General features: G+C 48.1%; 1 protein-coding gene across 1 annotated transcript in view; it reads right to left on the bottom strand.

Annotated features, from left to right (window-relative positions):
- The window catches only part of AREG (amphiregulin), a 74,876-nt gene that overhangs the window by 33,527 nt on the left and 25,745 nt on the right, over positions 1-15,604 (bottom strand). Inside the window, exons 2-3 of the mRNA XM_056864735.1 lie at positions 3,096-3,285; positions 1,919-2,077 (exon numbers count right to left, since the gene is read on the bottom strand). Of these exons, the coding sequence (XP_056720713.1) occupies positions 1,919-2,077; positions 3,096-3,285 (349 nt within the window). The remainder of the gene's footprint in view (positions 1-1,918; positions 2,078-3,095; positions 3,286-15,604) is intronic.

Below are 15,604 nucleotides of genomic sequence, written 5' to 3'. Positions count from 1 at the left end.
CAACTGTTAGAAAATTCTTCCTAATGCCTAGACGGAAACTCTTTTGATTTAATTTCAACCCGTTGGTTCTGGTCCGACCTCGGCAACAGAAAACAACTCGGCACCATCCTCTATATGACAGCCCTTCAAGTACTTGAAGATGGTTATCATATAACTTCTTAGTCTTCTCCTCTCCTAGAGCAGAGTAAAGTGATACCATCAGTTCGCATGGTCTGGACACTATACTTCTGTTGATACAGCCCAAGATCGCATTGGCCTTTTTAGCTACCACATCACACTGCTGACTCATGTTCAGTTGGAGTCTACTAAAACTCCAAGTTCCTTTTCGCACACACTACTGCTAAGACAAGTCTCCCCCATCCTATAATTATGCATTTGGTTTTTCCTACCTAAATGCAGAACTTTACATTTATCTCTGTTGAAAGGCATTTTATTAGTTTTAGCCCAATTTTCCAGCCTGTCAAGATCATCCTGTATCCTGGCTCTGTCTTCTACCATATTTGCTACCCCTACCAATTTAGTATAGTCTGCAAATTTAATAAGCATCCCCTTTATTCCTTCATCTAAGTCATTTATAAAGATGTTGAACAACACAGGGCCCAGCACAGATCCCTGAGAAACTCCACTAGTCACTTCTCTCCAAGTGGATGAGGAACCATTAACTAGCACTCCTTGGTTGTGATCTGGCAACCAAGTAATAGGATTTAAACCATATTTTCCCAATTTGTCAACTAGAATACTATGTGGAACCTTATCAAAAGCCTTACTGAAATCAAGATAAACCATGTCTACTGCATTCTCCTGATCCAGCAAGGTAGTAACTTTCTAAAAAAAAGAGGTAAGATTAGTCTGACATGATTTTTTCTTGAGAAACCTGTGATGGTTCTTCATAATTACAGCCATCCTTTCAAGGACTGATTGTTTGATGATTTGTTCTAAGGCTTTTCCAGTTATAGACGTCAAGCTGATGGGTCGGTAGTTACCCGGATCCTCCTTTTTCCTTCTTGAAGATGGGGACAACATTTGCCCGCCTCCAATCTTCTGGCACCTCACCTATTCTCCAAGAATTTTCAAAAATAATGGGCAGAGGCTCAGAAATTACATCCGCAAGTTCTTTTAGTGGATGCAATTCATCTGGCCGCTGACTCTCTGTTTGCTGGAGTTCCAAAGAAGGTGCTTAAAGTAATCAGTACTTCGTACCACTCGATTTGAAGGCAACTTGATGAATTCAGGGTGGGAGGGCGATGATCCCACAGGTGGGCCTCAGCAGTGGATTCCTGTGAAGATTCCTGCTTCCAAGGAGGAGAGGGAATAAAGGGAGGCCAAAGGAGAATCTTCCTTTCTGGGCCTGTCCACTGGTTCCAAGATCTCAGCCAACAGTGGCAGTGAGAAAGCCCAACCACCCTCCTCTTGATGTAACTCTGCAGGGCCATCTCAGTTGGCACGGGGTTCAGTATGCATTTATGCAGAATAAGACACTCACTCTAACTTGTAGCATTTATACAGAATAAGATACACGCAACAACTTGTCCAAACAATAAAGAGTCCAACTGGGATCCAATAGAGATCCCAATTAAAATCCTAGCGAGTGATTATGAACAAAGACATGAACTTGCCTGCATAGAAAACCACCTCGGGGGGGGGGGGACAGTTAAAAAGGCCTAGTGAAACTTTTTAGCCTGGAGCTTAACATTTACGGGGTTAGGCAACAGGCTGAACTCCTCTGGGAGGGGCACTCACCCTCACCTTTGGGGTCACCTGCCTACTTCAGCCTGTCTGGCCATCTTTATTGACAGCTGCATGAGCCTTAAAAGGGATTTTTATGCTTGCAAAGAATAATGTCCAGTTTAAGTTCTCCTGTGGGTATTTTACTGTGCATCATACAAAGCCAACAGGAAGATTAAAATGCTCCACTTACTGCATTATGACAACAACCACAATGGCAGCAAAACTGAAGACGGAGAAGACAACGGCCACCACCACTAGTATGGCGGTTGACTGGCTGACCGCCTCATTGCTTCTGTGTGACTTCAAGAACTGTTCGACACAACGTTCACCGTAGTAATTTGGGTGGCATCTGAAAAAACCCACATGGAAATCAGTAACTGTGTTTGGATACTTACCGGCATCAAACATCGACAAATGGCTGAAACGGAGCGCTGCAGTTGCTGAACCCTCCGCTGTAATGCCTGAGATACTTCACAAAGGCAATGGCTGGCCAGCACTAGTCCGAGGTGGGATGTCCCAAGGAAAGCACCCCCTCCTCAGCCCTTCTCTCCTTTGAACTGAAGGCCAAATCAGTTTATTGATTCCACCGTCACTTCATTCATATTCACAAGGTTTACAATGAATCAACCAGGAGTACCAAATCTATTTGGGAAAAATAACAGTATACATGTGATGCCCACAAAAATATAGCTCTCCTTGTATCTGTGAGCCTCACCCTATCCCTGGCACACAGGGAGGATATTCTGGTGAACTGGGTTGGTTTTCCCACTCCTACACATGAAGCCACGGTGACCTTGGGCTAGTCACAGCTCTCTCAGCCCCACCTACCTCACAAGGTGTCTGTTGTGGGGAGGGGAAGGGAAGGTGATAGTAAACTGGTTTGATTCTTCCTTAAGTAGTGGAGAAAGTCGGCATATAAAAACCAACTCTTCTTCTTCTTCTGTGGGGAGGGGAAGGGAAAGGTGATTGTAAGCCAGTTTGATTCCTCCTTAAATGGTGGAGAAAGTCGGCATATAAAAACCAATTCTTCTTCTTCTTGTTGTTTGGGCTGTATGCTTCTTAACAGTTACAAAGCTAGCTGACATGACAGCCAGTCAACCCATCAACTGATGTCAGAGACCTGACAGGTCTCTTCAGCAGGCTCTTCCAAGACCAGAGCAACACAGTCAATGGCTTGGAAGACTGAAGGGTTAATTGCTAATAATTGCATTTATTTCAGCTTTCTCCTGAGACTTTTTGGGGATGTCAGAAATTTCTCAGCAGATTATTTTTTATTGTCTTATTTACTACCAAAATGACTGCCTGAAAATGTTATTCACACAGAGATCTTAGATGCACAAATAGGATTCAGACATAAGTTAACTTACTTGCAGGTGGGTATCTGGAGATGTTCAATATATTTGCATTCACCATGAATGCAGAAGTTTTTAAAGTCTCCTTCACATGGTTCTCTGTTTTTCTTTTTCTTTTTCTTTCCCTTCCTTTCCCCTTTTTTGGGTTTGTCACGATTCCTTTTTCCACTTTCTGACAGTGCTGGTTTCTTAAGCTGTGATTCAACTGTAGAGAGAAACCACACATTTATATTATTTACACTGGTATTGTATTCTTTCTTCCGGGAAGTTTTGAGCCTAAATAATCCTGGAATCCTGGGGAGGAGAGGGAGGCCAGGCCCACCCAGTAAGTTAATGGATGAATGGAGATATGAACCACAGCGCCCGCTTGGCCTCATTTATTAAGCTAAATGCGTCATGCACCCACGGTTAGAGGCCAGGCTTATAGAATGCACATGATTCTGGCCAGATAACAAATCAGGCTGTGTTTAATTTGTTAGGGCCCTGAAAATAATCTCATATGGAAGACACTCTCTTCTTCAGAAAAAACAGTTTAGTTGTGGCAGAAAGGCAAAGAAGAGAATCAAGAGTATGGAAGACCAAGTCAACATGCTTGCTTAAGGTGTTTTAATCTGTAGCTGCATCAATCAAATCATCTCTGAAGACAAGGAGCCAGGATGGAACAAGTTTAAGGCAGTGACAATGCAGGCTCATCTGTGAATTCTCAGCAGTAAGCAGGCACCAAATGAAAACCTTTTGGGTGTTCAACAGAAGGTACATATCACAAGAAGATTGCGATGTCAAAATAGGGTTATTAAAAGTCTGGAAAAGATACAAAAAGAGAATAAGTCCTTCTCCACCGTCTATAATGTCACCAACTGAAGCTTATCACGATAATGTTAAAGTAAACCCAGGTGTTCATTTTACCTACAACGACATGATAGAGTCTACGGGCGAAATCAAGGATATGTTCAAACTTCAAGAAAAATTTCAAAAGCTGAACTGGTTAACTTTTTTACAACTGAGATCCAATTTGCAAAAAGACTGCTTATATCCACAACCATTTCGTGAACTAACTGAATTTGAGCAGTTAATATCCAAAAATGACTCACATATATTAGGAAAAATATATAAACTGCTCTTGAAATACGACACAGAAGAAGAACAAGTGAAAACAAACATGATAAAGTGGATGCAAAACCTCGGAGAAATGATTAATATGGATTTATGGGAGAAACTTTGCTCCTCCGAACTGAAATACACTGTTTCCCAAGAAGTAAAAGAAAATTGGTATAAGACCTTCTACAGATGGTACTTGACTCCCAATATGCTTTCTCAAATGACAACTCCAGCGAAAAAAGGCGCATGTTGGAAATGTCAAGAATCAGACGGTTCTTATTTTCATGTTTGGTGGACATGTCCAAAGCTACAACTATACTGGAAAAGAGTTCATCGTGAACTACAATTGATGTTAGATCTGAAGTTTACATATGATCCAAAATTTTATTTACTTAGTATAGTACCATCAAATTTACCTCAAAAATCGCATGACGTTTTTAAATATGCCACAACAGCTGCCAGAACAACCCTAGCAAGAACATGGAAACAAACCCACATACCCGAAATTGATGATTGGAAAGGAAAACTTTTGGAATATGCAGTAATGGCTAAAATGACTGATGAATTAAATCTTAAATCCTGCGAACCTACTGAGCAATTTCAGGAAAAGTGGGCATCTTTTTATACATATATGAAATGCAATTAATATAATTAATCTATGTTAAAATTTTACAATACTTTGTCGAATACTTTTTACCTTTAATAACTGTCTAATAAGAATAAGAACTTAGAAAATACAAGAGATATTATGAAGCAATAACTTTAAACCAATGTTACTTTGTAACTTTACTGTATTCAGAAATCATTATATAATACTGTATTGTTTTTACAATGTTAACAGCTATCCCCTTCCTTTTTTCCTTTCCTGTACCCCTTAAAGATATAAAGAAAATTAAAAAAAAAAAAAAAAAAAAGAAGGTACATATCAGACTCCAGATGCAACACACACTCAGAAGCAAAGCCCAGATCTGAAGGGATTTTGATTCTGTGGCTTATGTCGGGGTGCTGAACACCATTTTAACAGAGGGTCATGTTTGGTTCTCCTTCCTAAATGCAATTAACGCTGCACCTGCTAAGCAGAGTTAAAACCCTTCTATGCCCATTTAAATCTGTGAGATGAAGAGAGTGACTCTGTTTAGGACAGGACTGTCAGCCACAGCCAGTAATACCAGCTGCGGACGTATAATTACTGCCAATCAAGTGTGTTGTGTGTGTGTTAAGTGCCGTCAAGTTGCTTCCGACTCATGGCGACCCTATGAATGAAAGTCCTCCAAAATGTCCTATCTTTGACAGCCCTGCTCAGATCCTGCAAATTGAAGGCCGTGGCTTCCTTTATTGAGTCAGTCCATCTCTTGTTGGGTCTTCCTCTTTTCCTGCTGCCCACAACTTTTCCTAGCATGACGGTCTTTTCCAGTGACTCTTGTCGTCTCATGACGTGACCAAAATACGAAAGCCTCAGTTTAGTCATTTTAGCTTCTAGGGTCAGTTCAGGCTTGATTTGATCTATAACCCACTGATTTGTTTTTTTGGCAGTCCATGGAATCTGTAACACTCTCCTCCAACACCACATTTCAAAGGAATCTATTTTCTTCCTATCAGCTTTCTTCACTGTCCAGCTTTCACACCCATACATAGTAATAGGGAATACGATGGCATGAATTAGTCTAGTCTTGGTGGCCAGTGACACATCCTTACACTTCAAAATATTTTCTAGCTCCTTCATGGCTGCCCTTCCCAGTCTCAATCTCCTTCTGATTTCTTGGCTGCAGTCTCCCTTTTGGTTGATGGTGGAGCCAAGGAATAGAAAGTCTTGAACAATTTCAATTTCCTCATTGTCCACCTTAAAGTTGTGTAATTCTCCTGTAGTCATTACTTTTGTTTTCTTGATGTTCAGCTGTAGTCCTGCTTTGGCACTTTCTCTTTTAACTTTCAGCAGTAGTCATTTCAAATCTTCACTATTTTCTGCCAATAATGTAGTGTCATCAGCATATCTCAAATTATTAATGTTCCTCCCTCCAATTTTCACCCCACCTTCATCTAAATCTAATCCTGCTTTCCTAATTATATGTTCTGCATATAGATTGAAGAGATAGGGAGATAAAATACATCCTTGTCTGACACCTTTGCCAATTGGAAACCATTCCGTTTCTACATATTCTGTTCTAACTGTGGCCTCTTGTCCAGAGTACAGATTGTGCATCAGAACGATCAGATGTAGTGGCACACCCATTTCCTTTAAAACCAGCCATAGCTTTTCATGATCCACACAGTCAAAAGCTTTGCTGTAATCTATGAAACACAAGCTGATTTTCTTCTGAAATTTTCTCGTATGCTCCAGTAACCAACGTATATTTGCAATATGATCTCTAGTGCCTCTTCCTTTTCTGAAACCAGCTTGAACATCAGGCATTTCTCGTTCCATATATGGTAGCAGCCTTTGATATCCCATCTGCTCCTGGTGATTTGTTTCTCCCGATTGCTCTCAATGCAGCTTTCACTTCACTTCCTAAAACTTTGGGTCCTTCTTCAAAAGATTCTTCTTGGAAAGAATCTTTTATCCTTTCATCTCTTTTGTATAGTTCTTCAGCATATTGTTCCCACCTTTTCTTTATTTTGTCCTGTTCAGTTAATGTATTTCCATGCTGATCTTTCAGCATGCCTAACTCGGTTTAGATGTTTCCTTTCGTTTCTCTGCTGAACCGTCCAGACTTCAAGGACGGCTACACATACCAAAGCCTGGGAACGCTACTCCTGGGAAATAATGCTCTGTTTATGCTTTGTAATCTCCCGCCGTTTCTCTGCCTTATATTACCAAATAACGGGCAAGACAAACTATAGCTGTCATCTTGCCTTCAATGCACTGTATTGCCTATTTGACCAGTAAAGCCATCTGCTTGGAATCTGATTGTCTCTGTGGTGATTTCTGGTTCGATGGGTCAAGAGCTTACATTATGACAGCTATCTCTACTCTTCTTCATCGATTCTTTAGTCAGGCTGGAGCCCCGGAGGGTTCGCCTGCCACTCGGATGGGAGCTAGGAGGGCGCTCTCCGAGTGAACCGTGACTACTGCTTCTTGGAACCCTGGAGTCCTCATCTGAGGATCCTACCCTTCTACGGGACATAGTAGCTGAACTCTTTAGGACTAATTCAGAGGTTTGCCGCTTGAGTGGACTGGTCCAGTGTGAGGGCCATGTGTCTCTGACTCCCCTTCTCCTTTCTGTATCCTCCATCTCAGTCCCCTTTGAACTCGTAAAAGCAGTTCACACCTCCCTGTGCTTTCCCGGGTCCAGGCGCCTCGTCTGTCTTTCCCAGGTGCCGTCTTCCCCTCCCCTGCTGCGCTCCCTGCATGCACTCCCTCGGGCCAGATTCGGCCTTGAAGATCTGATAGTCCTAACAGTCTCTCTGAGACCGTTTGATGTTTTGTATTGCACCAATCTATCTTGTAGCTTCCCATAACAGAAGTGTGAACCCCGGTGCCCTGTAGGAGATATATTCTGTAACCCTGATAGTTAGCTCACTTGCAACTTTAAACTCGTGTCTGCCTTGTACCATCTGAAGCCTTCAATAAATCCTTTGTTTCTGCATCTCAGTCTGAGCAAGTGATTTTGCAAAGTTAGCACAGTTTGGTTGGGACTCTCACATTAAGTTGCAAGTCCTTGCCTCTTCGTTCTACGCCTGTACCTTACCGGACAGTCATGCGAGACGACGAGGAGACACCCTCTTCCCTCGAGAAACCGAAGGAGCCTGCAGCCCCGGAGGTGCCTGACCCTAACCCGCCGGAAGGTGACACCAAGCAGAAGGTGCCCAGCGGTGGGGGTACTAGGCCCAGGACCACCTTCAACTCCTGGTTGGACTTCCCCAGCCCTTGGGGAAGGGCTGGTCCCTCTCCCGGACCGAGGCGAAGGCACGCCGGATGGCATTCCCTAGCGCGGGGCTCGAGGACGATCCCGCGCGTAAGGAGGTCCTGACGCTACTCCAGATGGACGAGGAGCGGAGGCGATGGCAGGAGGAACGCCAGGGTTTGCTGGAACGGATGGATACTATGCAGACCCTAATGCTCGAGATGGCCGCTGCAATGGATGCGTTAAAGGTACAGCCTCCCCCCGGTAATCCCCCAGACGGGACACCGGCAGCACCACCCGCTCCTCCCAGCACCCCGGCCCGCCGTGACTTGAAGATCACGTATGATGGGTCGGGAGACCAATTGACCTTCTTTATGGTCCAAGTAGACATTTTTATGCGGGAGCAGGGCCGAACCTTTACCTCCGAGGAATCCCAGGTCCAATACGTGGCCTCTCTCCTACAAGGCGAGGCGGCCGCGTGGATGGTGTTACAGTACGAGCTCCGCTCCCCTGTACTGCGGAGTCTGGATGAGTTCATGATTGCACTCCGGAATCGGTTCGAGGACCCGAACCTGGGAGAGCGTGCCAAGGCTACCCTGATGCAACTGCGCCAAGGGACTAAGTCGGTGGCGCAGTATGCAAGCGAATTTCAGTCGCTATCTAGCAGGATTTTGGATTGGAGCGAAGCGACCCGTGTGCAGTGCTTCAGAGAAGGGTTGAACCCGGACCTGCAACATTGGGCCTTCATGCAAGGTAACCCCCCGGACGTCGAGGGTTGGGTGCGCCATGCCGCCGATATCGAGAATCGGAAGCAACTCCTGACCCTGTCCAAACAACGCTAAACAAATTCGGTGGGCTCAATTTTTTGCTAAGTTCCGTTTCACCCTCAAGCATGTACCCGGGAAGGAAAATGCCCTGGTGGATGCCTTGTCCCGACTTCCCCAGTACCGCAATGACTTTGACCGCCCCGTGGATTCCCTGTTCACCCCCGAGCAACGAGGGGAAGTCCCAGGACTGGCCGTCACCACCCGGTCCCAAGCCCGCCAACCAGAAAGTCCCCTGCTCAAAGGTGTCCCGGAAGCTTTTCAGCAACGGCTCTGGGACGCATCTCTGCGGGAAGCCGAGCAGCAGTCTCTCCCCGCTGGCATGGAACAACGGGACTCTTGGTGGGTGCAGGGTGGGAAGCTCTACGTCCCGGCGTCCCTCCGCAAGGAGGTCCTGGGGCTGGTCCACGGAGCCAAACTAGCGGGTCATTTCGGGTTTGTCAAGACTCTGCATTTAGTGAGGAGACAATTTTGGTGGCCCGGTATGAGAGCTGATGTAGAACTGTACGTTCGCAGCTGCCCCATCTGCGCCACGGCTAAGAAAAGGATGGGCAAACCCCCGGGGCTCTTGAAACCTTTAGAGACCCCCACCCGACCTTGGGAGGTGATCGCCATGGACTTCATCACCGATTTGCCTCTCAGCAGGGGTAAAACGGTCCTGTGGGTGATCACAGATCTTTTCTCTAAACAAGTCCACTTCGTTCCCTGTGCCGGGCTCCCCTCGGCCCAGGGATTGGCCAAATTGTTTGTCACTCATGTCCTCAGACTTCACTCGATCCCCAGGAAGGTCCTCTCAGACAGGGGGGTCCAGTTCGTCGCCAAGTTCTGGCGAGCCTTCCTGAAACTGTTAGGGGTTGAGGAGCAAGGTCTCTCCTCTGCTTATCACCCCCAAACCGATGGCCAAACCGAACGAGTAAATGCCGTGGTCGAGTGTTACCTCCGTTGTTATGTTAATTATCACCAGGATGATTGGGTGGACTTATTACCTTTTGCCGAGTATGCCTACAACAATGCCCCCCACTCCTCCACTGGCTTTAGCCCTTTCCAGGTGGTGTACGGGACTGATTTCGGTCCATTCGGTTCCACCCCCGTCACTCCTGAGCTCGAAGCGATCCAGGAGATCCAGGAGTGGGTGCAAGTGGTCCGATCTACTTGGCCCTGGTTACAAAAGAACCTGGAACGGGCCAAGCGCAAATACAAGGAACAGGCCGATAAACACCGGTCCCCGGGATGGGAGCTTAAAGTAGGGGAGCAGGTTTATCTCTCCACCAAAAACCTGCGCTCGCTCCGACCCTGCAAAAAACTTAATGATCGTTTCGTAGGGCCTTTTCCCATATCCCGGGTGATCAATGAAGTTACAGTGGAATTGGTGCTGCCAAAAACCCTTAAGGGCATTCACCCCTTCTTTCACATCAGTTTACTTAAACCATACGTGGCTGCTCCCCAATTCCACTCCCCCCCCAAGCCAGAGATTCCTACGGTGGTGGGCGGGGACACACACTTGGAAGTGTCCAAGGTCTTAGATTCCAAGTGGAAGAAAGGGAAATTGTTCTATTTTGTTCGATGGAAACATCTGGGTCCTGCACACGATGAATGGGTGGCAGCCCCCCACATGGCGGCCCCCCGTCTGGTTCATGAATTCCACTGTGCCTATCCTGATAAGCCTCGTCCTCCCGACCTTGCGGGAGGGAGGCCCTAAGGGGGGCAGAATGTGAGGGCCATGTGTCTCTGACTCCCCTTCTCCTTTCCGTATCCTCCATCTCAGTCCCCTTTGAACTCGTAAAAGCAGTTCACACCTCCCTGTGCTTTCCCGGGTCCAGGCGCCTCGTCTGTCTTTCCAAGGTGCCGTCTTCCCCTCCCCTGCTGCGCTCCCTGCATGCACTCCCTCGGGCCAGATTCGGCCTTGAAGATCTGATAGTCCTAACAGTCTCTCTGAGACCGTTTGATGTTTTGTATTGCACCAATCTATCTTGTAGCTTCCCATAACAGAAGTGTGAACCCCGGTGCCCTGTAGGAGATATATTCTGTAACCCTGATAGTTAGCTCACTTGCAACTTTAAACTCGTGTCTGCCTTGTACCATCTGAAGCCTTCAATAAATCCTTTGTTTCTGCATCTCAGTCTGAGCAAGTGATTTTGCGAAGTTAGCACAGTTTGGTTGGGACTCTCACACAGTGGCAATCTCTAGTGAGGGTTCTCTGGATGTTAACGTCGGAGGATACTAATGCTCGTTTAGACCTCCAGGATTTTGATCAGTTGCTGGATGATGCCCGGCTGGCAACTGAGGACTTACAAGTACTAACCGATTTATTGGAAAAGCTTATTGCCCGTGAGACTCTCTCGTCCACGGTTCTAACGCGTCCTGTCGCCTTGGGGGAAGGTACCATGGCGGGAGCCGCACCGGCAGGTTTTTCTTTGGTACCCAATGCAGCTGACTGTCAAGCTGAAGCCAAGAGGGTCGCTATCCAGACGGCCCTCCTCTTTGCGGATTGTACAAAGGATACCACGATAGCCACCTTGGCTCAACGTTTGACCTCGACGTTCGGGGCCGATGCACCCGCGGTCATGGTCCGAGTGCAACCATTGCTAGGTGGGGATCCCGACCCCCTACTCACGCTCCTGGAAACGGAACTTTTACCGCACATTACAGCAGCCGCCGCTCTGAGACTTGAAAGCGCAAAAGCTCTCGCGGATAGGGAAGCTGCTGAAGCGGCTAAGGCGGAAGCCGAGGCTCAAGCCGCAAGGGATAAAGAACTGAAGTTGGCTGCGGATCGGGCACGGACAGGCGGCCGCCCCAAAGACTCCGGAAGGAGCGGTCCTCCATTGGGTCTGTCTTTTCCCCCGGTATTCGCCCCGCCGCGCACGATCCAACGCGCACGCCGCCTCGCGGAACGACGCCAAGACTCCGAGGAGTCTGAGGAAGAGGACTTGTATGGGGACAGTTCTCAATGGGCCACAACTTTTAGGACAAGCAAACCTCATCGTACAGGTGGCCCAGGTGAGGACGTTCACCTGTTACGAGCTCAGAATCGAGAGCTATCTGGCCGTGTAGATCAACTCCAGGAGTTAATGGAACGTCTGCGTCAGGACAACAGGCAGTTACAGCAGGCCCTGACAACCCCGGCACAACCCGTTCCACAGGGGGCCGCAGTACCGGTTCAGGGAGCGCCAGCCCAGCCACCCGCTAATGTGCCTGTTCAACCTCCGGTTCCCGGAGGTCCCGTTTTACCTGCACCCAGGGCACCTGTGCAACCGGGCCAACCCATGCCCGGTCCTTGGAAACAACTCAAGTTGAAAACTACTTACGATGGATCTCTCGAAACCCTGCCCTGTTTCTTGCATCAGGTGGACAGCTATATGCGAGAACAAGGACAGTTCTTCCCTACAGAGGACAGCCGGGTTCGCTATGTGGCTTCCCTTTTGACAGGTAAAGCAGCCGACTGGATGGTCCTCCAGTTCGACACCCGATCCCGCTCTATCCGTTCCCTCAACAATTTCATGACTGCCTTACGAAGGAAGTTTGAGGACCCCTTTCTGGGGGAACGAGCCAAAGCGGAGCTTCTACAACTAAGACAGGGCTCTACTCCAGTTCGAGAGTTTGCCGATGAATTTCAAAGACTAGCAAGCAGAATTGTGGGCTGGCCCGAAGCCACCCTAATTCACCATTTCAGGGAAGCCTTACACCCTGACATTCTGAACTGGTCGTATATGCGGGGTGATCCCGACACCCTCGAGGATTGGATTCTATTAGCCGAAGAGGTGGAAAGCCGCCGGCGCTTTATTTCACTTGTCCGCCAAAGACACAAGGAGAAAAGCGTCCAAAAACCCCAGCCCAAGGCACCGCCCCCCAATCCACGGAAACCCGCGCATCCACCCCAGGATCGCGAAACCCGATTTCAAAGAGGTGCTTGCCTCACTTGTGGGGAACTGGGCCACTTTGCAGCAGTCTGCCCACATCGCCCTGAACCCTTTTGTCCCAGCATGGCAGCCCGAGCTAAAGGACGACCTCAACGCAGAGGCACCGCGGCCACCCGCAGCGCAGCGCCGGGAAGACCCACACCCTCTGCACTTCACGTTGAGGACTCATCTATCCTTCCTACATCGAATGACCCCGCCGGGTCCCGGATTACAAATGCCCCATTGGGGGACAACTTTCCTTCTTCTGACGAAGAGAACCCATGGAATCCTCCAGCTTTAAACCTGGAATCCCCCCTTGATTTGTCAAAAAACGGCTCCGGTCTGTGGTGAGTGGAGCGTCTCCACAGACCTTTGCAGAATCTCCTGCTAAACCGAAAGCTCCCACTAAAGTAGAGGAAGTAGAAACCTCCGTTTATGTGGACGCAGTTTTACAACACTATGAAGGTGGTCCCCAACTACCCGTTAAGGCACTCATTGACTCCGGTTGCGGTCGCACTCTCATCAATGAGGCCACATTTGCAGCACTCAAAGTCAAGTCCGAGGCTTTACCAGCCCCCGTCCAATTGGCCCAAATGGATGGGAGCCATTTCAAGGGGGGCCCAGTTGATCATCACACTATAGGGGTGGCGATGGGTATTGGCTCCCACTGGGAGCAAATAGACTTTACCATAGCCCCTATCCGATTTGAAGTGGTCCTGGGAATTAACTGGATTAAAGGTCATAGTCCCAGTATAGACTGGGAGACGAACACTATCTCCTTTGCCAACCCCAAATGCGACCAGCACCGACAGCAAGTTGCGGTGCTGTCTCCACCCGCTCCGGCATTAATCTCCGATGTCCCATCACCGCCGTCCCTCCCTGATGTATACCAGGACTTTGCGGATGTCTTTAACATTAAAGAATGTGATGCCTTACCCCCCCCACCGGGCCACTGACTGTGCTATTGAGGTGGTGAAGGACTGCACATTAACCAAGAGTAAGATTTACCCTATGAGCACTTCCGAGCACACTGTACTACGGGACTTTTTGGACAAAAACCTTGCCAGAGGGTTCATTCGCCCATCGAATGCTCCCAACTCAGCCCCCGCGTTCTTCGTCCGAAAAAAGGAGGGCGACCTGCGCCTCTGCATTGACTTCCAAAAACTCAATGCAGTTACTCAAGCCAACGCCTATCCTATACCGCTAATTTCAGATATTTTGGGGCAACTACAAGAGGGACGTATATTCTCCAAATTGGACCTAGTAGAAGCCTACTACCGCGTCCGTATCCGCGAAGGGGACGAACCCCTCACTGCCTTCTCTAGCTGTTTTGGAATGTTTGAATTCCTTGTGATGACCTTCGGGTTAAAAGGTGCCCCGGGGGTCTTCATGCAACTCATCAACGAAATCCTCCATGATTTACTGTACCGCGGGGTGGTAGTTTATTTGGATGACATTCTTATTTATTCAAAAACCATGGACGAGCACCTCACTTTGGTCCGAGAAGTTCTGCACTGCCTGCGCAATCACCAGTTCTATGCAAAGTTGGCTAAATGCGAATTTCACCAGAGCAAAATAACATTCTTGGGATATATAATCTCCCACCATGGCCTTAGCATGGACCCGGCCAAGGTCCGTTCCGTCCTCGATTGGACTCCTCCCTCCAACCGCAAGCAAGTACAACAGTTTCTGGGCTTTGCTAATTTCTACCGCGGATTTATCCCTAACTTCGCCCAAATAGCGCTGCCCATCACCGACCTTCTGAAAACCAAGGGTAAAGGAAGCTCTGCTACATTACCCTCCGCTTAGATACTGTGGACTGATCAATGCCAGACCGCCTTTGTAGCCCTCAAACGCCTTTTCACGTCGGAACCTGTGCTACGGCACCCAGACCCAAATCGAATGTTCATTGTACAAGTCGATGCCTCCGACGTAGCTATGGGAGGGGCCCTGCTCCAAAGAGGACCAGATGGTCTCCTTCACCCCTGCGCTTACTTCTCAAAGAAATTTGCGCACTCCCAATTGAACTGGCCCATTTGGGAGAAAGAAGCTTCGGCCGTTCACCATGCGCTTACTCTATGGCGACAATTCCTGGAAGGGTCTAAAGTCCCCTTCGAAGTTTGGACCGATCACAAGAATCTGGCCGCCCTCACAGGAACCCATAAGTTATCCGCGAAACAACAACGTTGGGCGGAATTCTTTGCTCAGTTTCGTTTTGTCCTGAAGCATGTCCCTGGAAAACAAAACGTTCTCGCATATGCTCTCTCCCGATTGCCTCAATACCCGGCTAAACTCGATCGGCCAACAGACTCTTTATTTACACCCGCGCAAAGAGAAGCCCTGCCCGTACTGGCTGTACAAACCCGATCCCAAACGCTGCCCCAGCGGAAACACACGACAGCCGGCGCGCAAGCTCCTCCAGCCCTACCGGCTGCCCAGCTGCCCCCACAACGGAAGCACACGATAGCCGACGCTCCAGCTCTTCCAACCCAACCGGCCGCCCAGCCGCCTGCAGTCTACACACCACCGCACGTAAGCGCTTCCCCCTTGTCAACCCCCATAACTGCTCCTACTACCACCGTAAACAAGGGGGGGGGTTCCCGTCTCCGAGTCTTTCTTAAATTCCCTTCGGGAACAATGCCTTATGGAACGCTCTGCTCAAACCCTGCCTCCTGGTGTAATCGAACAAGGAGGCTCTTGGTATAAAGACTCGAAATTATATGTGCCCAAAGCGCTCCGAAAAGACGTCTTACACTTGGCTCATGGAGTGAAAACAGCTGGACACTTTGGGTTCCTAAAGACCCTTCACCTGTTGCGCAGACAATTTTGGTGGGGGGGAATGCGTTCTGACATTGACTCTTTTA

The sequence above is a fragment of the Euleptes europaea genome, chromosome 18, assembly GCF_029931775.1.
Source record: "Euleptes europaea isolate rEulEur1 chromosome 18, rEulEur1.hap1, whole genome shotgun sequence".
NCBI classification, from domain to species: domain Eukaryota; kingdom Metazoa; phylum Chordata; class Lepidosauria; order Squamata; family Sphaerodactylidae; genus Euleptes; species Euleptes europaea.
Note: the sequence above shows the minus strand (reverse complement) of the source record. Positions and strands in the feature narration are given on the sequence as shown.